The 26,259-nt window shown below is 47.9% G+C and overlaps 1 protein-coding gene across 1 annotated transcript in view; it reads left to right on the forward strand.

The window, feature by feature from the left end:
- LOC147449146 (protease Do-like 8, chloroplastic) overlaps positions 1 to 26,259 on the forward strand; it is a 53,949-nt gene that overhangs the window by 15,598 nt on the left and 12,092 nt on the right. Inside the window, exon 5 of the mRNA XM_086521711.1 lies at positions 14,115 to 14,181. Coding sequence (XP_086377837.1) covers positions 14,115 to 14,181 — 67 coding nt within the window. The remainder of the gene's footprint in view (positions 1 to 14,114; positions 14,182 to 26,259) is intronic.

The raw sequence follows: 26,259 nt of genomic DNA on the forward strand, positions 1-26,259 counted from the left end.
CCCTAATTGATTCTGATGGGAATGCTTATGATCATGCTGTGTGCAACCAGAGGATATGCATCTATGCTAAGTGACTGGGCATGCACGGTCTACGAATAGACTCACAAAAGTGCCATATCACTTCTAATCTAGACTGATTGGACTGAACTGAACCCTGATCATGCTGTAGCTTGTCCACGGATACATAGGGCTGGATGTGTCACGTGACAATAATACCGCTGCACCACCTTACTTCTTAGGCGACATCTAAGTGCACTCTTTATAAAGCTTCCGCGACAAAGGAGCTCTACAAAGCATGATGTCTTTGCAATGCCAGAGAAACATGTGGTGAGGGAAGGTTGAAGCCATTCATACTGCTTTTACCTGCGATAAGTTGTTGGCAATGGACAGAACTCCAGCCGCTTAGGCTCTTCTTGGAGGCTTCTGTCACAAATTTGTGACGTGGCATATACTGAGGACAAGAGGGGTTAGGGTTTCAAAAACTCTTAACCTTGTGGAACTTCGAACCAATTTGAAGGTGTGGGCGGGGAGGGGGGGGGGGGGGGGGGGCCTAAGAACAATTAAAACTGGGAATCTGCTGCTGACATGGCACCTGTAAGGCAGGGCTGAAAACTGTGAAATTGATGATGTGGCGGTCAGCCCGCAAAACGTGGAAACCTGCTGACGTGGCAGTGCAATTTCATGGGGCAGCTTTTGGCGCCAGTTTCTGGAGTTAGATCTTTTGGGGAAAGAGCTTTTGATTTGATGCTTTTGGGGCTCTGCTTTTGGGCATCCCTTGTAAGCTTAAAAGGAACCCTTGGGGCCACTCTCTGGCAAAGCATCTGGACATAGAGTCGCATAGAGTTGGACCCTCGGGAGTTGTACCTTGGTGATCGGCAATAAAGAGATACTGAAAGAGCTGCCAGTCGTTAGGGCCAGTGCATCTTGAAGCGGAACTTTGCTGCTTCGTGTCGACTCTCCTCTTCTCTCTCTATATCTATTTAAGTTAAGTTCAGTCAGCGCAAAATGCAGAACGTCCGTACAACTGCCACGTCATCGAATTTTATGCAAGGTAATTTGTGTGTGTGTGTGTGTGTGTATGTAGATCTTGCTTTATTTAATGTCTTTAGGTCACTTGGGCCCCATCGGAGGCGGTCCCATAAGTTGGTGGGAACAATTTTTAAAAATTGCCCCTCTCGGCGAGGTTCTATAAGTTGGTAAAACTTCTTCTGTTGCTGCTTCTTCTTAAGGTTTAGGGCCCTCGGCTGGGATCTACAAGTCGGCTCTCCCCAGATCTCCTCAATAAACTATCTCTATGTCTCTGTAACTCAAGTAGATACAGTCCAAGACATCTCTGGTCGTGATAGCTCATGATTGTGGACAAGGGTCCGAAACCCTCTCTAAATAAACAGTGGAAGCGCCCCCATATCTCGTAATACAATGTGCACTAACATATATAATGTATCTCTGTCTCTGGAGCATAGGCTGCTTATCCGGCTAGTTGCTGGTATCCCTCTGAATCTACCAGTTTCAATCTCAAGCTGGTGTGAAGATGTTCGTATCTTACCAATGGCACACCATAACCCATGGGATAGATGTGTATCCATATAGCTGCGTTGAATCACAAATCCATCCCCTGTGAGTTGGAGAAGATGCTCTTTGCAGAAAGCCATCTTCGTGCCCAACTCCTGTGTTGGTTCTATCCATGTCCTCCTGGTGTCCAACTGGGTAAGGTCTGGCGAATGAGTCTAGTAATCTCCACCCGTGTAAGAGACAACAATGGTGCATCAAGGGAGTACTGGGAAGGGAGGCAAGCTGTCCATGCTGAAGCCACATGGTAGACACGAAGTGGCAAAGTTCCATTCCCGGAAGCACTGGCCCCAAAACCCTAGTGCTCTTTTCGGTATTTCTTTTATATTGCTCTGACAAAGGTGCAACTACCGGGGAGAGCCTTTTTATGTCGAGTATAGATGAGGATGGATTCATCACTCATTATATCAACCTCTTGTATTGGGCACCCATTGTATCAATGGTCATACATACCCCATACAGTTCCAACAAGTAGCACTTCTAGGTTCATTTTAGTATCTGTTTTTTGTACCTAGATATGGTATCAGATTCACGAGTTTATAACGGATTGGTCTTGTAGGTCGTTGTGGCCTTTTGAAGACTAACATATCATTTCATTTCATCTCTCTCTCTCTCTCTCTCTCTCTCTCTCTCTCTCTCTCTCTCTCTCTCTCTCTCTGCGTGTCCGCGCGCTGCCCACCCCCAGCTGTAGCAGTTCGCGGCACAGCCGCTGCTGCAGCCCCACCTGCCCCTGCCGCCCCTGCCGCCGCTGCCATTCGCTGCCGACTCCCCCCTGTTGCGTCGCTCCCGCCATTGCCCCCGCCTGCTGTTGAACTGCCCCCCCCCCCAGCCTCCCCCTCACGCAGCCCCTCCTCTCTCCCGATCACATAGCCATCTCTCTCTCTCTCTCTCTCTCTCTCTCTCACACACACACACACACACACACACACGGATACATACCCACACACACACTACACACATACACGCATACATACACGTACTCCCCTTCTCCCCTCTTCTTCACAATATGAAGAGAGGGTAGCTCCGAATACAGCTATGTCTTCCCCCATCATCAAGTCGCCGAAATCGACAATGAAGACAACCTTCATGCTCACGAACAAGAGGCTTGCACAATTGGAGAAGGACATGAAAGAATGGTGGATGGAGAGAGAGATATGGAGGGAGGAGAAAGCCACCTTCATCAAGCTATGGAACGAAGAAAAAGAGGACATGAGAGCGGAAATCCAAAACCTCAAAGAGGAGAAGGAGAGAAGGGCACGGGAGAACGAGAAGGAGAGGGAGAGATGGAGGAAAGAGCAAGAAGAGATGAAGGCACAAATCGACCTCCTTCATGCTTCCATCACATCCCTCACCCCCGAGGAAGGAGAGATTAAAGAGGAGGCTAAGGAAGCCCTCAAGGAGGAGATCACCAAAGCCCTCACCGCAAGCATTGAGGACAAATTAGAAGCCACCAAAGAAGGATGGGTCGAAGTGGTCAAAAAGAATATCAAGAAGGTAGCAAGAGAGGAAGCCCAAAAAGATGAGGTACTCATCGTACACACAACCATCGAGGAGGAGAAAATGCGACAAGCTCGCCGTCTCAATGTGCGAGTGACCGGCATCAAAGAAGAAGAAGGGTCCACACCCGAGAGCGATGGGAAAGCCTTATGCAAGAAAGTGGGATACAAGGAAGAAGAGATCCCTTTCTCCAAAGTTTGGAGAGCCGGCAAAGATCCAAAGAAGAGAGCTCTCATCCTCCAATTCGCCTCCGAGGAGTCTCGAACTTCTTTCCTCCGAAAGAGGGTCATCTTGAGAGGGCTAGAAGGCCCCCCGATTTATCTTGATGATGACCTCACAAAGATGCAACAAGATCACCGCCGCACGTGCATGCCTAGAGTCCACCAGGCCCGCAAAGAAGGGAAGAAGGCAGTATATCGAGATGGTAGGGTTATCATTGATGGCAAGACCATCGCATAGGGACTCGCGGCCTGTGGGACACACGAGGAGATTCATGTCACGGTTTGGAATTGCAATGGAGACCTATGGACACACCCAGAGAGACTTGAGGAGGTGATGAGAGGTCGAGACATCATTCTACTTACAGAGACACACGAGAGCCCAGAGAGAGGGTTACCACGGATACATGGTTTCCAATGGGAGTCTCTACATCGGGGATGTATGCGCCAGCACACCACTCGCGGTTCAGGAGGAGTGGCTATACTTTTTAGACAGGGGCTTCACAGCAGACTACAGATTGTTGCCCGGGACCCACAGGCCCGATACATGTGGATTCGCCTCGAGCTCTCACGAGACAGGATCGTCTACATTGCCCTTTGCTACTTTGCTCCCACAGGCTCCAGATTCGCCCCTATTGAGCAGGAGTCACCGTACGCATGCCTCACGGAGGAGATTATGGAGTACTCCACACTGGGTGAAGTCTTCCTTATGGGAGACTTCAATGCTCGTACGCGCAGTGAGCAGTGTGAGACATATGACCACGAGGACCCAGAGGCACTACACACTCTAGATGAGGAGGCCACTATGAGAGATACAGCAGACAGAGCTCCAGTCACAGCCTACGGACGACACCTACTTCGACTTGGCTCCCAGCACCGTCTCGTTATTTATAACGGGATGGCCCAGTGGCCCACCTCAGGGGGCCTGACTTGTATGCCACATGGAGTTACAGAGGGAGGGGGGAGTACAGTCGACTATATTCTGGGACCCAGGGAGGCTACACACCTTATCACATCCTTCACCATTCCACCCATACCCATCGGAGCCGACCACACATACCTCTCTTTCTCCATCACCGGAGATACCATCCCACATAGCTCCACAGCACACACTCCACACACCACCATCCATTTCACACATGAGCTAGCCTCTCTTTACTCAGCCGAGGTCGAGCATGGCCTATGCCTCCTCCACCCATCCACACCACTCTCAGTTCTCACATCACATATCTCTTCCGTTCTCCACACTTCAGCTATTAGCTCTTTTCCACACACCACCCACACAGGACGCACTCCCCCCCCCGGGACTATGCCTCAGAACCGTTGGTATGATGATGAGTGCAGAGAGTTATACCGACGCCTCCGTGCACGGCGAGCCTTAGGAGAGATCACAGAGAGAGAGGCCAGACGAGATATGAAGACGCTGACACGCCAAAAGCGGCGAGCATTCGAAGAGGCACAGGAGCTTGAGCTATACCGCCTATTCATGAGCATAGATAGCGCGACGGCATGGCGCACCCTGCGCGAGCCACGTCCGACCACAGCTATTGAGGATCCACAGATATGGCATGATTATGCAGAGCGCCTCTATGAGGTGCCAGGGCAGCCTCCTATCCCACAGCCACATGAGCCACGCCCCACGTGCTCCTCCTTCTTTACAGCAGAGATGGTAGAGAGGGCCATACGCCGCATGCAGCACAGACGATCAGCTGACCACACTGGATTACAGAGTGAGCACATCATTTATGCGGCCTCCACTATAGCCCCGTTGATTGCACATGTCTTCAACCGGGCTATAGGGGAGGGCTTCCCAGAGGAGTGGACACAGCACACTGAAACCGGCCTGTTCAATCCAAAAAGGGCGGTAGACTTTACTTTAAACCTTGATTTAGCTTTCACCCATTATTAGTCGTCTATTTTACCTGTACTTTCAAGACACAACAAAGGGGAGAGGGATACAGGCTGCTAGATTGCACCTGTATGAGTAGACGGACACCAGATTGGCCCCTAACTTAGGCTCCCCTTTCGGTATTTCTTTATTATTCAAAAGAGGGAATAAACGCTGTGGTTCCTACAAGCTGCCCCACACAAACTCGGCTGAATTTCCACTGTTCCAGCCCGATTTCGGCAGCATAACTGTACTAGAACCCTTCACGGTCAGTATTCCCACGCATTGACCGACTTTCCCGACGCATACGGGCACTTTGCAAAACCTGGCGAGAATCTGCAGCACGCTGAATTCTCTGTTTTCAGCCCTGAAAATGCGCCAGATCACCTGTACAGCGGTCCCCTTGCGTCCCCGAACCTCCTGGGGGTATTAGGGTCCGTTTAGGGCCAAAACCCTAAACCTGCAAAAATACACAGCAGGCTGTAATTCACTGTTTCGGGCTCCGTTTCGCGTGCCGGTCGCATCCCTAGCAAGTCCTCGAGCTCCCGCACCTGTAGGGCTACTTGCCCTTTGAATCGGACGAGATTTCTGGCGTGAAACCTCTCCGAATTCACCTGTACCTGCGGGGGGATTAGCCGCTAGCTAATCCAGTACCTGTGCAAGAGGCTCTTGCCTCGGCAATCGCGCATGAACCCACACAACTGTACATTGGTCAAATGAAGAGCCCACTAGAGGGGCATAACATACTGCCAAAGGGGAGAGAGAGGGCAGTGCGTAGCGTGCAGGGCATCACTCCTGGCACCGCACTGTGCATAAGAGGGAAAGCAAGCACTCCATAGCTCTTAACCTGTGACAGAGACTTGCAAAATGAGCCTCCCCACTATAAATCACGTTTTTGCCTTCTCTATAAGTAGTAAACTGGCCTCAAAGTGCCAAGTGTCACTCATTTGTGCATTTTCCCCGCTTTAGACCCTCGGGTCTAAAAATATCTCACCTGCAGCCTCTGTTGACTTGGCCACAGAGTAACAAAATGATCCCCATGTCAAACTGCACGTAATGACGCGAAGACATTTTCAGGTCCCAAAATAGCAGTTCCCTAAATTTTAGGAGATGCTGCCATTGTATCTTTCTAGGTCATCCGACCCTCTTTGTACACTGCGGCCACATCCAGAACTGAAATGTAGCCTCTGTAGCAAAGGATTCCACTTTGGCTAGTCAATGACCCCACTTGGCTAACCATAGTCCTTGTCCAACCTTAGTGCTCTCTTGCCCTCAGGCCTGGACTCCCTCTGGACAGTTCCACACTAGCTATGCAATGCAGGGCAGTTAGATTTCCCGAGGGGTGTTTCCAAAAAGTGAAAGTAAATAGATAATAAGAAAGAAATCAACAAAAAGGATAGATAGTAGTCACACGCTGGTGACACACACCATAGTGCCTATCCACAAATCTGGCGACACCCTGGACCCAGGGAACTACAGGACTATCATGATTGGCCACACGATGGCCAAGCTATATGGAGCAGTACTTGAGGCACAGCTTAGCTGCTACGCAGAGACCGAGGGCTTACGAGCTCCAGGCCAGGCAGGTTTCAGACGAGCTTTCTCCACCACTGACCACATCTTCGTTCTGCGCTGCCTCATTGATGGGGCAAAGGCGCGGAAGAAGAGGCTTTACTGCTGCTTTGTGGATTTCCGCAAGGCCTTTGACACAGTCCCACGCGAGAGACTCTTCCAGCGCCTTCACAGCATTGGGGTACCGACAGAGATGATTTGGGCCATATATACTCTCTACGAGAGGGTGACGGGTCGAGTTCGTTGCCCAGGCGGCTTTTCAGAGACCATTGCTAGCACCATTGGTGTTAAGCAAGGATGCCCACTCTCCCCGACACTCTTTGGGCTCTACATCGACGAGATCTCCGATTACATACTACGAGCAGGGGGAGAGGGGAGCGACTTGGCAGGTACTCCGGTCCACATCATGTTATATGCTGATGATATTGTGTTGATTTCAGAGTCACCCGAGGGCTTGCAACGCCATCTTGAGGCCTTGGACGAATTCAGCACACACAAGGGGTTGACTGTGAACCTTGGCAAAACCAAGGTCATGATCTTTCACACATCCAGTGCAGTGAGGAGCGCTGCCACCTTCACAGCAGCAGGAGGACAGGTTGATGTAGTCACCTCCTATGTCTATCTTGGCATCACATTCACCAGCCTACCAGGACCCTTCACTATGAGGCAGGCTGCTGTTGACAGGCTCACCCGAGGATATGCAGCTCTGACCATGCTAGAGCGGAGATGCCACCAGGCACACTTTCAGGAGCCCCGCACGAAGGGCTGGCTTTTTGACACCTTAGTCACCCCGGCCCTGATGTACTCGGCGGCAGTATGGGCACCAGGATTGACAGATGACCAGTGGACACAGCTTGAGAGGCCACAGGTATGTATGATCTCACGCTTGCTCCGCAGCAAGAAGACAGTGCCACATGACATTATTAGAGCCGAGCTCGCCACACCACCTATGGTTGTAGAGGCATTATTCCAGACAGTCTGCTTCATCCAGAGGATGAGAGAGCTACCTCCTGACAGACTTACTCGTAGAGCAGTCGAGGCAGCTATACAGCTATCAGAGAGTGGGCATGCGAGAGCTTGGTACTCACAGGTCAGAGCATGGTTTGAGGGACACGGTCTTGACATGGAGAGCCTACCACCATTCCAGTACGACCCCCACTCATCATCTGTTCACCTCTCTCGCAGTGAGAGAAACTTGGTATTGAGACAGGATCTGTGGCAGCTATACACTAGGAGAGTCTGGGAGTCACCTGGCTTGGGGACGAGGATGTCAGATTACAGAGACCAATTTCTCACCATATTGTCTGGGGGTTCATACAGAGACCACGCTATATGGACACATATATGCCACATAGCTCACGGGTGGCGATTGGTCAGCTGAGAGTGGCTTCACACAGGTTAGAGATTGAGATCGGGAGACACACTGGTGTTCCCAGGGAGGAGCGAGTCTGCAGAGCCTGCACAGAGGAGGTGGAGAGTGAGGAGCACTTTGTATGTAGATGCAGAGCATACACTGAGATCAGAGGCAGGTATGAGGCCTTATTCAGAGGACAGCCCACTCTCCGAGAGATCATGGACTCTCGAGATCAGAGACAGCTCGGACGTTTCTTACTAGAGATACAGAGCCATCGGGACACACTACTACAGCCACGCACAGCTACACAGACAGAGGGGAGACAGTCGCAGCTCACAGACTTCTTTCAGAGGATTGCCACCCCTACCTCATCAGATACTCAGAGAGGAGTGACACTCCCACAGGCGGAGGTGAACCGAGCTAGACGACGACCACGAGTCCCAGGCTACAGGGCGTGAGCTCCCACCACCGACAGATCGAGGAGATCCGAGCCCGGGAGCGCCGTGCCACTGAGGAGCGAGTAGCTCAGATGAGGGCCGACCCGACAGCTTTCATCCGGGTAGCCTTGGCACCAGCCCCGCCCATGTACCACATCTTACATCCCCCCATTTGTACAGGATGGAGCTAGAGAGCTTGATGCATTCTCATGATTGTACTACCTTGAGCATATAGACATGCATATACCCCTAGAGATAGAGCCCCATCCCTCCTCAGATACTCCACTACCTACATTCAGTTCAGTTTTGTATCAGTTTTGTTTCATTTGTCTTTCCGATAGACGGATGACATACACGCCATGTACATTTGATTTGTCTCATAGGCCGATTTCGGCCTGACATAGACGTTAAAAATCTTTCTTTCTTTCTTTCTTTCTTTCTCTCTCTCATTCTCTCATTTCTCTCTCCCCCTGCGCCCTTGCTCCATCGCGCTCCTGCAGCCCCTGCTCCCTCGTACTCCCGCAGCCGCCTCGCACCCCCCCCCCCCCCCCCCGGCTGCCTCGCCTTGTGCGCCCCCCCTCGGCCGCCCGTACGTAGAGAGAGAATGCTGAGCATTTTAAAGCGTAGAGAGAGAAAAGAACCAAGCATAGAGAGAGAAAAGTGAAAAGCGTAGAGAGAAAACTTGCACGCACAAAGAGAGAGAGAGAGAGAGAGAGAGAGAGAGAGAGAGAGAGAGAGAGAGAGAGAGAGAGAGAGAGAGAGGGATTTTTCCTCCCTCTTCAATTCTATCCCTCTCCCTCTCCCTCTCCTTTTGCGGTCTTGAATCATGAGGAAACAAAATAGCAAGGATGACCCTATGGAGGATGCCATTAAAAAATGCAAAGAAGAAATGAGCGAATCCATCAACAAGATTAATCGCCACCTCCTAGGTATTGTTAAGGCACTCGACGAGCGCGTGTTGGCACAGGAAAGCACTATACATACACTCAAGGATCGTGTGAAGGCCCAAGATGAGGAAATCACACTACTCAAGAAAGAGCTTGCAGAGGTGCTATGGCAAAATGTCCTCGAAGAGGGAGAGCTTCAACCCTCAGTAATTGAAGAGCTTAACACGATTAAAGAAAAGCATCAGTGTGCCTATAGAGCTCATATGGGGTATTCTGGCTTTATACAGGACACTGATAGGGCGAGTACGCACTACAGAGGGAACGTCTGACATGGTCCACTCTACTATTGGAGTGAAGCAGGGATGCTCCCTATCTCCGACTCTTTTTGGGATGTATGTAGATGAGTTTTCAGACTATGTAGAACGTCAGGGAGACAGAGGGGCTCAGCTAGCAGGGACATGGATCCTGTTGTTACTATATGCTGCTGATATTGTGTTGAGTTCTAACTCTCCAGAGGGGATGCAACGTCATTTAGATGCTTTGCATACATTTGCTCGTGACAATGGATTATCTGTCAACCTTGGGAAAACCAAGGTTATGGTGTTCAACACCACACCACAGTGGGTCAGGAGGTCAGCACCCACATTTACGTATGGTCAGGAAACTTTGGAGTACACAGATGCATATACCTATCTAGGGGTAGTTTTCGGTGGACCGGTGTTCTCACTGAGGAGAGCATAGAAACTAGACTGACGAGAGCATATGCAGCCTTGGGAGGACTGGAGAGGATGTGTTCGCAGGTTCGAAACTGAACCTGCGAACAAAGCTCTGGCTTTTTGACACTCTAGTGACTACAGCTATGCTCTACGGAGTTCAGGTATGGGGACCCTTAGTAGACCATCATGGGAAATCTGGCAACACAGATGGATAGAGATATATGGAGAGGCCTTTGGTCTTTATGATCGCTCGAATGATTTGGGCTAAGGCCTTAGTGCCGCATGAGATTATCCGAGCCGAGCTGGCCCCCCCCCCCCCCCCCCCCCCCCCCCCCCCCTCCTTGTGGTTGAGGCATTGACTAAATCAGTATCCTTTATACACAGTTTATGGGATCTCCCCAGGGACAGATATACTCGGCTTACCCTCGAGTCTTCTCGACAACTAGCGCTATAAGGCGATACAGCATGGACAGATGACAGCATGGTTCAGCATGGATAGACTACCTCCGTTTCAATACTCCCTGGATGCACCCTCCCTGTCTCTCACACGGACAGAGATCACCAGACTCATACACCAGGATCTGATTCAGCTAGATACCAAGAGCACATGGATACAGCCGACATAGGAGTCGGGCACGAAGATGGCCTTCTACAGAGAGCATCTTCTCCAACTCACGGAGGACGGTTTTGTGACTAGGTGTGCATACCTTGATACGCACTTATGTCATGGGATACGATGCGCTATTGGGCAGAACGCACATCCTCACATCAGCTCCAGATCAAGACTGGCCGATTTCGAGGGGTACCAGCAGGGGCCAGGATATGTCACCTATGTCAATTAGAACCAGAGACAGAGCTGCACTACACATGGCATTGCCCCGCATACTATGAGATACGTGGCCGCTTCCAGTGTCTCTTCAGAATCAGACCATTTTCTAGAGTCGTGAGATACGAGGATCAGAGGTGTCTCGGATTGTTCTTGCTAGAGCTGCGCAGACTTAAAGAGAGCTTGCTGAAGACATCAGGGGAGAGACAATCTCAGAGACGAATCACAGCTTTCTTTACACCAGCCTGGGGAGAGCCAGAGGAGCAGTCATCACAGCGGATATTAGAGCCCACCCACACTAGAGGTACGTTGATTGACCGAGCCATTGAGCTAGGCAGATCTCAAAGCTTACTGAGGACATCAGGGGAGAGACAGTCTCAGAGATGAATCACATATTTCTTTACACCAGCCAGGGGAGAGCCAGAGGAGCAATCATCACAGCAGATCTCAGGGGAGAGACAGTCTTAGAGACGAATCACATATTTCTTTACACCAGCCAGGGGAGAGCCAGAGGAGCAGTCATCACAGCAGATCTCAGAGCCCACCCACACAACGTTGATTGACCGAGCCATTGAGCTAGGCAGATCTAGACGCCCACGACCTCGAGGGGTCTCCCACCATCGACGAAGGCTATAGCAGAAGATACAGATCACTCTGGCTCGACATGCAAGACGCCCAACCAGAGTACTGACCATGGAGGAGGTTGATGAGATTCGACAACGACTGATGAGAGATTTCATTTGAACCCACCAACACACACCCCCCCCCCCCCCCCCCCCCCCCCCCCCCCCCCCCCCCCCCCCCCCCCCCCCCCCCCCGCCCCGCCCCCCCCCCTTCCCTCTATCTCGTCTCAATTCCGAATCAGCTTCAGATTCATTCCCTTAGTGTTTTTAGTTTTAGTGTTAGTTCTTTGTACTTTCCGTACTCAGACATGGTATCACATTATGGCTGAGTCTGCCCTTGATCTCCGGAGTCATGACAGAAACTCAGCACGCTGAACTTTGTGTTGATGTATGCTCATGTGTGTGTGCGTGTGGTGTGTGTTGTGTTTGGGAGCATATGTTTGTACCTAGTTCTACACCCACTATTGGGCACTGACGACGTTAGTGGGGATGTCGTGGTATTTAGTCAATACTATGCATGATGGAGCTGATGGTTATATTGTCTCGTGGGTGACTACCATGAGTCTATACCTTGCACTTTCCTTCAAGGGTGAATTTGGGTATATCCTGGATTCATCTAGGTATATGGTATCAGATTCACCAATTGTAATTTTTTGGTCTCATAGGTCATTTTGGCCTTTCAAAGACGTTAATATACCATTTCGTTTCATTTCATTTCTCTCTCTCAAGTTGTGTTGAAGTGCTAAAGTCTGTTCCAGTTTTGTTCTTTTTAGTTGGCATGTGGTGCCCTCCACGGTTACACCGCTCCTGGCGCTTATGTGCCTCTTTGAAAAAACCAATGTACGTGCTGCCTATGACCTCATCTATCCTCTCTACAAAACTCCGTTTCATTTACAAACTCATCCTGTGTATGTACCTCATTGATCACACTTCCTGATGCACCCCCTTGCTGTTGATAATGAGATGTCCCTCTTTTTGTACAGCCTTCTTCCTCCTGCCGTGTCTCTATCCCAAACTATAAAAATTGAGGGGCCGTACGCCCCAATATCTCACATAAAGCACTAACATTCGCACTTGGTGAGATCCTTATCACTCTAGCTTGGTGCATGTTTCTCCTCTAGCGTGCCCTTGGCACATGCCTTAATCCTGTTACCCGTACATTCAACCCTCTAGCTTGGTGCATGTTCTCCTCTAGTGTAGTCTTGAACCATGTGGTCTCCTTCTTTGTTTCCTCTATCACCTCTTTCTTGATCCTTTTTCCTACGAACTTCATTCATTCTTCTTGTCTTGTCTCAAGCAATTCCGCAACTTTTGGTCCTCAGTGACCAGTCTGGCGATCAACTGTTCATCCCTCTTTCTTTTGATATTGTAGTGCACTCCCATGTTTTGATGGCAGTAGCCATGTGCTATATTCTACGTCGTCCTCTGGCTGCCATATCAGTAGCAGCACACAGTAGCATGTTCCATGCCAGCATGCGCCTATGGAACCCCCCCCCCCCCCCCCCCCCCCCCCCCCCCCCCCCCCTCCTGTGCTGTCCGTCCCTCCAAGAAAAAGCCCTGATAATTTGCCCTCTGACATACTAGACATGAGCTGATACTGATAGATTCCCACCATTTAGTTATGAGGTTGCCTCCTGCACCAAGTAGGGAGCAATTGGGTCATAATATGCGACTTCATGTAGGACTATATCGGACAGGCATGGAATGCTCCTCAGCCATTCCTATGCTGATGCCCATAATATCAGATCATGGTAGATAGCACTGCCTCCGCAAAGAGGGGTTTTGTCCGTGCCAGAAAATTATGGGGTACCCGCATTAGACTTACGTCTTATGGAGATGCATAGACCAGAGACAGATCAGTGGAGCAGAGCTGCAGCAGAGACGGGGCTGACAGAGACAGTCAGCCATCGTTTTGAGGCCTACTACGTGGCATGCCTTACGAAGATTAAGGCCTTGACATTTATTTCAACAACATTGAGCAGAGATATTAGCCAGCTAGATATCAGGCACAGTAGGAGCAGCCCTGCCACCACACGTTTCTCACCACGATGTTTAGAGAGAGCATATCATCACTACCATGTACTGCATTCTCCTCCCATATTTCTTTGAAGATGGGCATAGTGTTATTCATAGATGGGCATCCTCATGCACCTCATACCATTCTAGGGATAGGATGCATGAGCACGGGTCATAGTGATACAGATGAAACATTTTGTATCTTTCCTTTTAGCTCTGACACTCAGAAGCATGAAAATTTTGAATATTTGATTTGTGTTATCGGTCAGTTGACCTTCATAGAAATCAACCTGATACCGTTATTCCATTTCTGCATCTCCCCTTTTTTTTTGTTTTGTTGTCAAGTACATTAAAAGCTTTTCTCGTCCTACATACTTTTTACATTTTTGTACTGTGTTATACCATTGATTGTTTGGAAGCTTAATGCTGTCTGGCAGTCATATTTGGAGAACAGTTAAGCTTAAAAAATGTGGTTCTTGCTGTTTTCTTTCTATTTGCATGTGAGTTGCAGATTCCAGAAGGGAATGGCTCTGGAATAATTTGGGACACAAATGGGCATGTTGTGACGAATTATCACGGTAAGAGTTTTGCTAATGGTGTTAAACTAACATGTTACTCACAGTTTGGACAGAGGTTAGACAGTAAGATTCTAATACTCAAGAATTATTTCCACTTTAAGAAATAATCTTGTGTTTGCTACAGGAGAAACTTCAATTGACATTGATAGAAACTTTCACTCTGCTGCATCATTGTACCCGTTCTTTCTCCTTTCATACAGCTCAACACAAGACTTTGCTAATAAGCTTATTGTCCACTGGAGGTGTTCGCTCACTAGCATGAAACTAACATACTTCATGTATCGTACTTAATAAAGGCCCCCGTTTGGTGTTCAATGTCTTATTTATCTGAGTATATATCTTGTTAGATTTTCTCTGAATCATGGAAAATACACAAGTTGCATGGCCCAAAGTGAGGAGAAGCAAGCCTGCAATCAATGGTATAGCCAAAGGTCACAAATCAAAAACATCTGAGACTAACAAACAAAACCATCCTAATGGCCAGCAAGTATTTAGCAGGTTTGTCACCCCCAGGTCACTCAAATGACGATAGAATTCTAAGACCTAGGGCCAGTTGCTCCCAACTATACCACGGGTCACCGATCCCGTTGGCTCCTCCACACAGAGAATTAGAATACAATGGAAGAATCTATAGCTTGATCTCCTCATGGCTGGTACTAAGAAAATGTGGACTCTGATCTGAGTATGTGCAACATCTGCCTCTTTGTTGCCAAGGTACCTCATGAATGAGTAATCGAAGCGCTTCCCCGAGTGGCTCATATCAAAATCAACCAAGCCTCTAGGCACTGCCGAGAGGGAGAAACTCAATTCGCATCACTCGTGGAGTGGGGTCTCGCTCTAGAGTGGTCTGCGAGAAAACCCCACTAGCAAATGCCGCACTGCACTAGGTTGCTCAATCCCAGCTGCTGAGGAAGAGGTGGTACGGATGTATGCGCAGCTTGATGGGTAGGGGTGGGGTGGGGTGGGGGGAGAATGGAAACAAACACATCCTAATATGAGTACGGTTTGTGATTAAAATCTGAGGATAGCTTTATGGGGAGAGACATTGTCTTTTACTTAGAGACACACCAGGCACCCGGACAGCTTATGCCACATGTGAATCGATAAAGGTGGGAGACAACTTGTCAAGCAGAGACGAGATCAGAGCACTGAGGCAGAGGGTCAGGAGGAGTAGGCCTAGAGGACAGTCCCCTTTCACTGCATTAGACGAGGACATCTGGGAGTTTTCCAGAGATGGTGACATTATTCTCTCGGGGGACTTTAATGCTCGCACGAGAAATCATCAGACAATTTTTTATGATACCTCAGATGTGATGCTCAGAGAGCTAGATACCAATAATATGGGGCTTGACAGACGTTCACAGGATGAGGAGTACATTGAGCATGGGAGATATCTATTGGAAATGGGGGCCTCACATGGACTGGCCATACTTAATGGTCTACAACAAGTTCCCGCAGCAGCTTGGTTTACTTGCGTCCTGCATAGGCATGGGGCCAGCACATTGGACTATGTCATGGGACAACCGAGCTTCATCCCCTGCATTCAGGATTTCACAATAGGACCCAGACTAGTGGATGTGTGTAGCAGTGGGTCATGCTCTCTTTACACTTTCAGTACAGTACAACTCAGGTGTCAGGAAGAAGGACACATACCCGCTATACATTTACACCAGAGACTGACTCTATCTAAACAGAGGAGATCTACGATCGTCTATGTGGAGCAGACATGCAAGGACTCTTAGTGGAGGAGATCACCACTTTACTGACTGAGAAATTGCATGATGCAAGAGCAGAGGCATACTCACACATTGCCTGACTAGAGACGCCATCCTTGGAGCATGTCTCCGAACAGCTGGTATGACGAGGAGGGTAGAGAGACGAGAGCACAACTTTAGAGGGATCTTCTCCTAGGGGTCATCAATCACAGACAGTCTCGGATAGCCTTCCAGCGCCTTGTGCGACGGAAGAAGCGAGCGTTCCTAGCTTAGATGGAGTGATACTTATACCAGTTTTTCTTGAGTAGAGACTCAAGAGAGGCACGGCGTCTCTTTCATGAGCACTCCCCTCCCCGAATGATTACTTCCCCTGATGTATGGGGTCGGCATGCAACATCCTTATATACGGTCCCTGGACAGACACCCCTTCCAGATCCTCTTGAGCCATGCCCATGAGTACCTTCTTTACCATTGAGATGGTAAAGACGGCCATTGATAAAATGAGGACTAGGAGGGCCTATGATCATGATGGTCAAGTAGCAGAACACTTTATACATGCTAGAGAATGTTGATAGAGGTTCTTGAAGTTCTGTTCAATCGTGTGATGTGTGAGGGTCTACTTGAGACTAGAGACTGTCTACTATTGTGCCTATCTTCAAGGTAGGTGATCCTACGGAGCATGGAAACTGTCACCAGGAGGTGTATTTTTCCTGTTGCCTTTTGTAAATAAGTACTAGATATTTTTATTTATTTTATTTTTACTTGTTTTCCCCGGAACCCTTGAAAAGGTGCAAGTGGACATTGCATGGCTACTGTGAAACGGCTGCGGCTGAATAGGTTTCTCAAAGCGGGAGTCTGGGTCGGTCAGTTTGGGACTGGCCAGTTAGCACTGAATTCTGATGAGTATGGAAGCCTGTGTGTGCCAAATGAAGTCTGGGCCACTCGGAAAGTCACTTATAACCTTTATAAGTCAGTGGGAACTAGAGAATTAACTCAAAAGGGGCAAACTGGACACATGGCGGCTCCAGGCAGTTTTGCCACTTCCAACATGAAGAGGGGGCGCCCAATTTGAGAGAGGAGGCTGATTTGACTCATAAGTGAGCTACAGTGTGTGTGTGAGTAGTGGGTGCAGGTCTACAGCTTTAATGGAAAGCTTGCCTTCTCCTCTGTCTCATGTAGCGCGATGATTTGCTCTCGTGCATCTCTCTCTCCCCTTTGGCACATATGGTAATGCCCCACTAGTTGGGCTACTCAGTTGAACATGTATAGTTTTGGGGGTTTATGCGCGTTTGCCAAGGCAAGAGCCTTTTGAACAGGAACCGGATTAGCTAATTGCTAATCCTCCACAGGTACGCACAGTTTCATCACGAAAGATTGCGAGTTCGGAGAGTTTTCTCACGTGAAAACTCGTCCAATTCACAAGGGAACTGTCCCATTGCGTGCGGGAGCCTTTGGGACACGCGTAGGCGTGTTCGCTCCGCTAAAAACGATCCGAAACAGCGAATTACAGCCTGCTGTGTTTTTCTGCAGGTTTAGGGTTTTGCACCTTAACTGCAAGGGAACACCGGGGGAGCCTCGTGAGAGCCTTGGGATCCGCGTACAGGCTTTTGGGCACCCGGCAGTGAAAAACAGGGAATAACAGCCCGCTGAAATTCTGTGACAGCTCACCAGAAAGCTTCCAGATAGCAAGGGAATCCGTCCTAGACAGGTGCTTTTGACCTACAGGGGTTTTTGCGCCGTTATGTTGCCAAAATCAGGTCGAAAACCTGCGTTTTCAGCCCTCGCCAGGTTTGGACAGCTTTGTGAAAGCTTGTGCTAAGTGGTCGGATCGTCTACCTTAATTTGAATAAAGAAATACCGAAAGGGGCACCAGTCTTTGGGGCCTACAGGGTGTCGGTCTCGTGTGTGCATTGACATTCTAGTCGCTGGACGCAACTGTGTTCTCTTCCCTTCTTAGTGCTCTGTGTAAAGTTAACAGGTAATTGAAATAGCACCGCCCTCTACGTTGTACAGGCCAGTTTTATGGTTCCATCGACGGGATAGTCACTTTTTCTTCAAAAAGTGCAGCGTGGATTGTTGTGGGTGAAAGCAACACAGAGCTTGTCGTTATGGCAGAGAAGAGAGACCAAGTACCTGAAGAGGGATCTTCCTCACATGACACTGAGAAAGTTCCTTCAAGTCTTCAAGAAGAGGACAGGTTGTTTAGAACTCAACTGCGTTGCTGCATGGACATGTTTCAGTAGTTGGCTAACAACCCAAGGATGCAGGAGTTCTTACAGGCTCCGACACAGGGTTTTCAGTCTCCTACACAGGGCATGACTGAGCCGTTGCAGGAAAAGGAGATTTCCAATGCGCAGAGGACTCATGATGCTCGAGGAAAAGCCCATGTGGTTGAGCAACTAGCGGTGTCCAATGATCCAAAGCAACTTGCTTTAGCTGGACAGGAACCAATTGTGAATGGTCAAGGGAGTAATGAACACGCCATGCGTCAGACCCTTCCATTACCTAATACTTATCCTGGTTATTTTGGAGGTGGTTCAGTGTTTCAAGCTATGGCTAGACCTTCCACAGGTTATATGCCAGGGAATGTGTTTGGGACAATGCAAACAGGCATGGGTAACCCTATGTACGCGAACATGGGTGTCCAGCAAGGTTTTCAGGGTGCCTATGGCCAGTTTCGAGTGCCTGGAACACAATTTGGTATGGCTGGTTTTTCGCAGCCATACGTACCAAATGCAGATACCACAGGTAAAACAGTTGATGCAAGTGCTGGAATGAACAATCATGGAGCACCACTGTTACAGGCACCTGTTTATGATAATGTGGCTCCTTTGAGTCAGCTTAAGGATTATAAGGAAGGTGGGCAGGGAGTGAAGTTTGAAACTTTTAGAGGAACTGAGGATCAATTGAAGGCTTTGACCTTCATACAACAGTTCGATGTAGCTTATGCTGGAGGAAACTTCACGGAATCTTCAAAGATACGCAAGGCTGCCACTTTCTTGAAAGGCAATGCACTTCAATGGTGGACCGCATTGTTGAACCAGGGTCAAGACCCAACAACGTGGGTCCAATTCAAACAGCTTTTTGCGCCTGCATGGTTGACAAACACTTTCGAAGTGGATGTGATGACAGAATGGCACGAGTTGAATGCTAAACAGTGTGCGAATCTGGAAGAGTACAATAAACAATTTTGGGCCGCACTGTTGCCAGTCACCTCTTACAAGTTTGTGCCATTGTCAGAACAGATTGAGAAGTACTGTTGCGGATTGCCCAAGAAAATTAGGGACTATTGCACAAAGACTACTGTCATGAATATGTTTCAGTTGATAGAGAATGCAAGAGTGGCTAGCAATCTGTCGAAGGGAGATTCCAATGGATTTAATAGCCACAAGAAAGGGTCCCAGGGCAAACAGTTTTCAGCCAAGGGCAATGTTGCAACAAAGCCTTCTGAGCCTCCCACAAAGAAGCCCTCCACTGAAGAAGGTGATACGTCCAAGAAGCAGTCTAAGTCTTCTTCGGGACGAGGACAAGGACAAAAGAGACATTTTTCTGGCAAAACTTTTGAAGAACGGAAAGCTCTTAGGGAGGCCAAGAAATGCTACATTTGTGAACAGGAAGGACATTTTGCAAATGAATGCCCATAGAAGAAGTCACAGGATAAGGATGACAAGTCAGACCAGAAAGGGAAGAAGCCAAAGCCAAGTGCAGGACTTGTTCCAGATTTGGTCGGAGACCAGCCAAACACAGATGCCACGGAGCTGTGCAGAGCTTGGGGCAAAGTTAGAGACCAGACAGTGCTGGTTTTCTTTGATCCAGGAGCCCGTGCAAATTTCATATCACCAGAATTGGCATCAAAGTTGGGCATTCGTGCATAGGAGATGGGTATGACAGGGGAAGTAGGTTTGGCATGCCCAGGTCATTCAGAGCCCGTTACTCCCATTTTGGGGAAGCTTCGTCTGCACATTCAGAGTTATGTGGATGCGGAAGAGTTTCATATTATGCCACTTGAGGACTGTGATGTGTTACTGGGTATCCCATGGTGTTACAGGTTGCATGCTATGGTGGATACTTACAACAAAAAGATTACCCTTGTACATAGAGGAAAGACTCATGTCCTTGATGTAAAGCTTAAAGGCGAGTCTGTTCTAGTTGTTTCTGCTTCTGCTATTTCATCTGTAATAAAGAATCATCTTTCTGCGTACTTGATCTTTGCAAAAGAAGTACCTCAAGTTGTATCTAATTTGTCTACCTTACATAAAGACAGGTCAACTTTTTTGAGTGGTTTCAGTGATTGTTTTTCGGACTCTTTGCCAGGGGAGTTACCTCCTGAGAGACCTGAGGATCATACCATAGATCTTGTGCCAGGTTCTAGTCCACTGAATAGACCACCATATAGGGTTAGTGCAGCCCAGCAGAAAGAGATTATGAGTCAGGTCAACGAGCTTTTAGAGAAGGGGCTGATTCAGCCCAGTTCATCCCTTTTTGTTCGCCTGTACTCTTAGTGCAGAAGAAGGATGGTTCATGGCGCATGTGCATTGACTATCGTGCCTTGAATAAGAATACTATCAAGAACAGGTTCCCCATACCGAGGATAGATGACATTCTTGATCGGCTTGAGGGAGCGTCATTGTTTACAAGAATAGACCTAAAGAGTGGGTACCATCAGATACGCATTAGGCCAGAAGATGTCCATAAGACTGCGTTCAGGACAACATTTGGTCTGTATGAGTTTCTTGTCATGCCATTTGGTCTCACAAATGCTCCTGCCACGTTTAATAGAATGATGGACAGAATTTTTAGACCACATAGAAACTTCGTGGGTACCTTCTTTGATGACATGATTGTCTATCCGAAGTCCGAAGAGGAGCATAGGGATCACTTGACTGCAGTTTTCAATGAGTTACGTAAGAACAGGCTACTCATTAATGCGAAGAAGAGTGAATTCTTTTTGCAATAAATTCACTTCCTTGGGCACATTGTTTCAAAGGATGGGGTACGCATGGATCCCGCTAAAGTGGAAGCAATTAGATCATGGCCAGACTTGAAGTCCGTACATGACATTCGAAGCTTTCTAGACTTATGTTCCTACTACAGGAGGTTCATCCGAAATTTTGCTGAGATTGCTTCTCCACTCCATGCACTACAAGGAAAAGGAGTTACTTTCAAGTGGACAGCCAAGGAAATTTTAGCGTTCAAACACTTGAAAGAGAAGCTGACTTCAGATCCGGTAATCATTTTGCCAGATCTTTCAAAACCTTTTGTGGTTCAATGTGATGCGTGTGGCCATAGTCTTAGTGCAGTTCTAATGCAGAATGGCCGAGTAGTCGCATATGAGAGCAGAATTCTTTTGAAGACTGAAAGAAACTTGCAAGTCTATGAGAAAGAATTGCTGGCAGTAATTCATGCTCTCACTAGTTGGAAACACTATCTGCTAGGGGCTGATTTTGTTGTCCAAACGGATCATCAAACCTTGCGATATTTTCTCACACAGACAAAGTTGTCTGAGAAGCACATGCGATGGGCAAACATCTTGTCAATGTTCCATTTTCAGATTGTGCATGTGCAAGGGAAAAAGAATGTGGTGGGTGATGCGTTGTCACGAAAGCCCCAAATTTCAACAGTGTCAATTCCATACCATTGTGAACTAGACGAAATGAAGACACAATATGCTGAAGATTCAGATTTTGCAAGGATCTATGACCAGCTTGTTGATGGGCAACATCATGAGCACTATATGCTTAAGAATGACTTTCTCATGATGCATGGAAAGTTATGCGTTACTAAACAGTTACGGCCAAAGATTTTGATGGAAAGTCATGCTCAACCTTATGCTGGGCATCGTGGAATTGATGCGACAGTGAAAGGGGTTGAGGCATTCTTCTATTGGCTAGCTTTGCGTCAAGATGTTGACACATTTGTAAGATCATGCTTAGTATGCCAAAAAGTCAAATTTGACAGACAAAAGCAACCGGGATTGTTGCAGCCATTGCCGATCCCAGATAGGCCATGGGAAAGCATAGCAATGGACTTTTTCTTTGATCTTCCAAGGACGCAAACAAGCAATGATGGGATTTGGACTATCATTTGTAGGTTCAGTAAACAGGCCCATTTCATTCCTGTGAGGAAGAAGATAAAGCCAGAACACATGGTCAAGAGATTTATGAGCAATATCTTTAAATATCACGGAATGCCTCAGTCAATTGTCAGTGACAGGGATCCACGTATGACGAGTCTTTTCTGGAAGGCATTGTTTGAGAACATGGGCACTACGTTAAAGTTCTCTTCTTCCTTTCATCCGCAAACTGATGGACAGTCAGAAGAGGCAAATTCTACGTTATGTGTCAGAGCACAAGGCAACTTGAGAACACCACCTTCCATTGGTTGAATATGCTTACAATAACACTGTGTATACGTCAACAGGTAAGGCACCATTTGAGATAGTGGAAGGAGGGAAGAAAGTCCCGCCCATTTTGCAGACTAAGGACAAGATTTTTGAGGCAGACAAGTATGTGCAAGATATGGATGAAACATACAGGAAGATAAACATTGCTCTTGAGAAGACTCAGGCTAAGGAAAAGAAAGCTACTGATCGTCACCGTCGTGAACTTGTATTTTCACTTGGTGATTGGGTGCTTTTGCGCTTTGAAAAGGCCAGGTTAAGGAAAAGGAAAGGCAAGGAACGCTTGTTTCCTAAGCTCAATATGCGATATTATGGTCCTTTTCAGATTTCAGAAAAGATTAGCGATGTAGCTTATAGGTTAAAGCTACCAGAAGGCTGGAAAATACATAATGCTTTTCATGTCAGCCTTCTAAGACCCTTTGTTGGTAATGTGCCAGAGAATATGCTTGATGAGGACAACCCGAAGTGGAAGAATTGGATGAAATCCTTGTTCCTGAACAGATATTGGCACATAAAGAAAGAAAGGTTAGAGGAAAGGTTGCAAGACGCTATTTGGTGAAGTTCAAGAACTATCCATCGTTGGATGCCAAATGGATGGAAGAGTGTGAATTGGTTGATTCACCTCAGCTATTGCAATTGTATCTTGAAGCCTTTTAGATGGAACCCACAGTGACTTGATGTAGACTTTTTGGAGCAAGGCAAGAGCATGGTTCATGATGCTCAAGAGAGTAATTAAGCAATTGTATCTACTCTTTCCATACAGAATTTAGCTAGAGAAGTTTGTGCTTGAGAGTACACTAGAAGACTTCTATGCTTGATATATGTGTCGTTGCCAGGTTGGTGGAATTGTTTAATCGTCCAACGCTACATTTCCGGAAGCATGTATATCTTGGATTCCCATCATAGAATATATGTGATATCAGGAGATACTGCATGTATTATTGGCATGCAAGCGAGGTCGCTTGCAGTATTTCAAGGGTGGGGTGTGTCACCAGGAGGTGTATTTTTCTTGTTGCCTTTCGTAAATAAGTACTAGATATTTTTATTTATTTTATTTTTACTTGTTTTCCCCGGAACCCTTGAAAAGGTGCAAGTGGACATTGCATGGCTACTGTGAAACGGCTGCGGCCGAATAGGTTTCTCAAAGCGGGAGTCTGGGTCGGTCAGTCTGGGGCTGGTCGGGCCAGTTAGCACTGAATTCTGATGAGTATGGAAGCCTGTGTGTGCCAAATGAAGTCTGGGCCACTCGGAAAGTCACTTATAACCTTTATAAGTCAGTGGGAACTAGAGAATTAACTCAAAAGGGGCAAACTGGACACATGGCGGCTCCAGGCAGTTTTTCCACTTCCAGCATGAAGAGGGGGCGCCCAATTTGAGAGAGGAGGCTGATTTGACTCATAAGTGAGCTACAGTGTGTGTGTGAGTAGTGGGTGCAGGTCTACAACTTTAATGGAAAGCTTGCCTTCTCCTCTGTCTCATGTAGCGCGATGATTTGCTCTCGTGCATCTCTCTCTCCCCTTTGGCACATATGGTAATGCCCCACTAGTTGGGCTACTCAGTTGAACATGTACAGTTCTGGGGGTTTATGCGTGTTTGCCAAGGCAAGAGCCTTCTGAACAGGAACCGGATTAGCTAATTGCTAATCCCCCACAGGTACGCACAGTTCCATCGTGAAAGATTGCGAGTTCGGAGAGTTTTCTCGCGTGAAAACTTGTCCAATTCACAGGGGAAGTGTCCCATTGCGTGCGGGAGCCCTTGGGACACGCGTAGGCGTGTTCGCTCCGCTAAAAACGATCCGAAACAGCGAATTACACCTTGTTGTGTTTTTCTGCAGGTTTAGGGTTTCGCACCTAAACTGCAAGGGAACACCGGGGGAGCCTCATGAGAGCCTTGGGATGCGTGTACAGGCGTTTGGGCACCCGGCAGTGAAAAACAGGGAATTACAGCCTGCTGAAATTCTGTGACAACTCACCAGAAAGCTTCCAGATAGCGAGGGAATCCGTCCTAGGCAGGTGCTTTTGACCTACAAGGGTTTTTGCGCCGTTATGTTGCCAAAATCAGGTCGAAAACCTGCGTTTTCAGCCCTCGCCAGGTTTGGACAGCTTTGTGAAAGCTTGTGCTAAGTGGTCGGATCGTCTACCTTAATTTGAATAAAGAAATACCGAAAGGGGCGCCAGTCTTTGGGGCCTACAGGGTGTCGGTCTCGTGTGCGCAGTGACATTCTAGTCGCTGGACGCAACTGTGTTCTCTTCCCTTCTTAGTGCTCTGTGTAAAGTTAACAGGTAATTGAAATAGTACCGCCCTCTACGTTGTACAGGCCGGTTATAGAAACTCCGATACTATTATGATTGGACACACATTGGCACGATTGTATGCATCTATCCTTGAGCAGCAGATGGGCAGAGAGTGAGGGCGGGACAGGCTGGGCCGGTTCACGAGAGGCTTCTCCACTCTTGACCATATTTTGACACTCAGAGCCATCATAGAGGAGGGTAGGGCACATGTGAGACGGATTTATTGTAGCTTTGTGGATTTCCGCAAAGCATTTGAGATGGTGCTCAGAGCCAGATTGATGCATAGACTACTAGAGATAGGAGTGCCCAATGAGTTGATTTGGGAGATCATGGCTCTCGAGTCTCTACAGATCAGTGGTGGGACATGTACGCACTCTAGAGGGGATATGTGATTTAGTGCACTCCACTATTGGGGTGAAACAAGGTTGTCCATTGTCCCCCACTCTATTTGGTATGTAAATAGATGAGGTTTCTGATCAGATTTGACAGAGAGTGTGACAGAGGTGCCCGTCCAATTGGCAGGGACATGGATTTTATTGTTGTTATATGATGATAATGTTGTGCTGATCTCAAACTCACCGGAGGGTATGCAACGGTATCTAGATGCATTACATAGCTTTGCAGAGGATAGTCTGTAAACCTTGGTAAAGCCAAGGTTGTGGTGTTTAACACCACACCGTAGTAGATCAAGAGATCAACACCTACATTCACTTAGGTCAGGACCCAGTTTGAGTACATAGATGCATACACTTATCTTGGGCTAGTCTCCATTGGGCCAAGGTTTTATTTGAAGAGAGCAGCAGAGACTAGACTGACCAGAGCATATGCGGCCTTGGGGGGATTGGAGAGGTCGTGTTCGTAGGTTCAGTTCGCACTGCCCTTTGGAAGCACGCCCTCGGGCCCTCCTTTGTCGGGTGCTGCTGGTGAAGCCCCTCTAGCTCGTGTCTTGCCCGCGGTAGATGAGCAAGCCCGCCATAACTACTCAAAGTTGTCACGATGCCAACCAACACTCCAAAGACTCTTGCACGAAGGCTGAGTTTTGCTACGGTGGTGGCAGCTCTAAGAAAACTCGATCGTATCGCGTAGCTTCAAGCACTACTTTGTTCGCAGTTGTTTAGTATGCCAAAAGGTCAACTTCGACAGGCATAAGGCACTAGGACTTCTCCAGCCTTTACCCATACCCTCTCGTCCCTGGGAAAGCATTGCCATGGATTTCATTTTTGACCTTCCAAAGACGCAAAGTGGACATGATGGCATTTGGATTGTCATCGACATATTCAATAAGCAGGCCCACGTCATTCCGGTAAAGAAGACAATTAAGTCTGATCTCGGATAGATCTAGATACGATTGCTAAACAAGTTGCCGACAGGTCATGGTCCAATATCTCGATGGACTTTGTGTGATTTGATTTGAATGTTCAGCGATTGTCGTCTTTGTGCAAGTGCTGGATTTGTGTCTACTGAACTACTTTCTGTCTTCTGTTTGATTTTGTAGGTGTAATCGAGGGCGATTACAATTCTTTCAAGAGGGGGTGTATGTCACAAAGTGATGATGTGGCATGTGGTTGGACAAACCCCAGTGAAACTGAATGGAGGAAGCACCGGCCGTGGGGCCAAAAACCCTAATAGATAGAAGCTTGAACCCTGAAGGAGATTTTCGTAAAATGCG

Source organism: Adiantum capillus-veneris, chromosome 10 (assembly GCF_014529385.1).
Source record: "Adiantum capillus-veneris isolate H3 chromosome 10, ASM1452938v2, whole genome shotgun sequence".
Taxonomy (NCBI): domain Eukaryota; kingdom Viridiplantae; phylum Streptophyta; class Polypodiopsida; order Polypodiales; family Pteridaceae; genus Adiantum; species Adiantum capillus-veneris.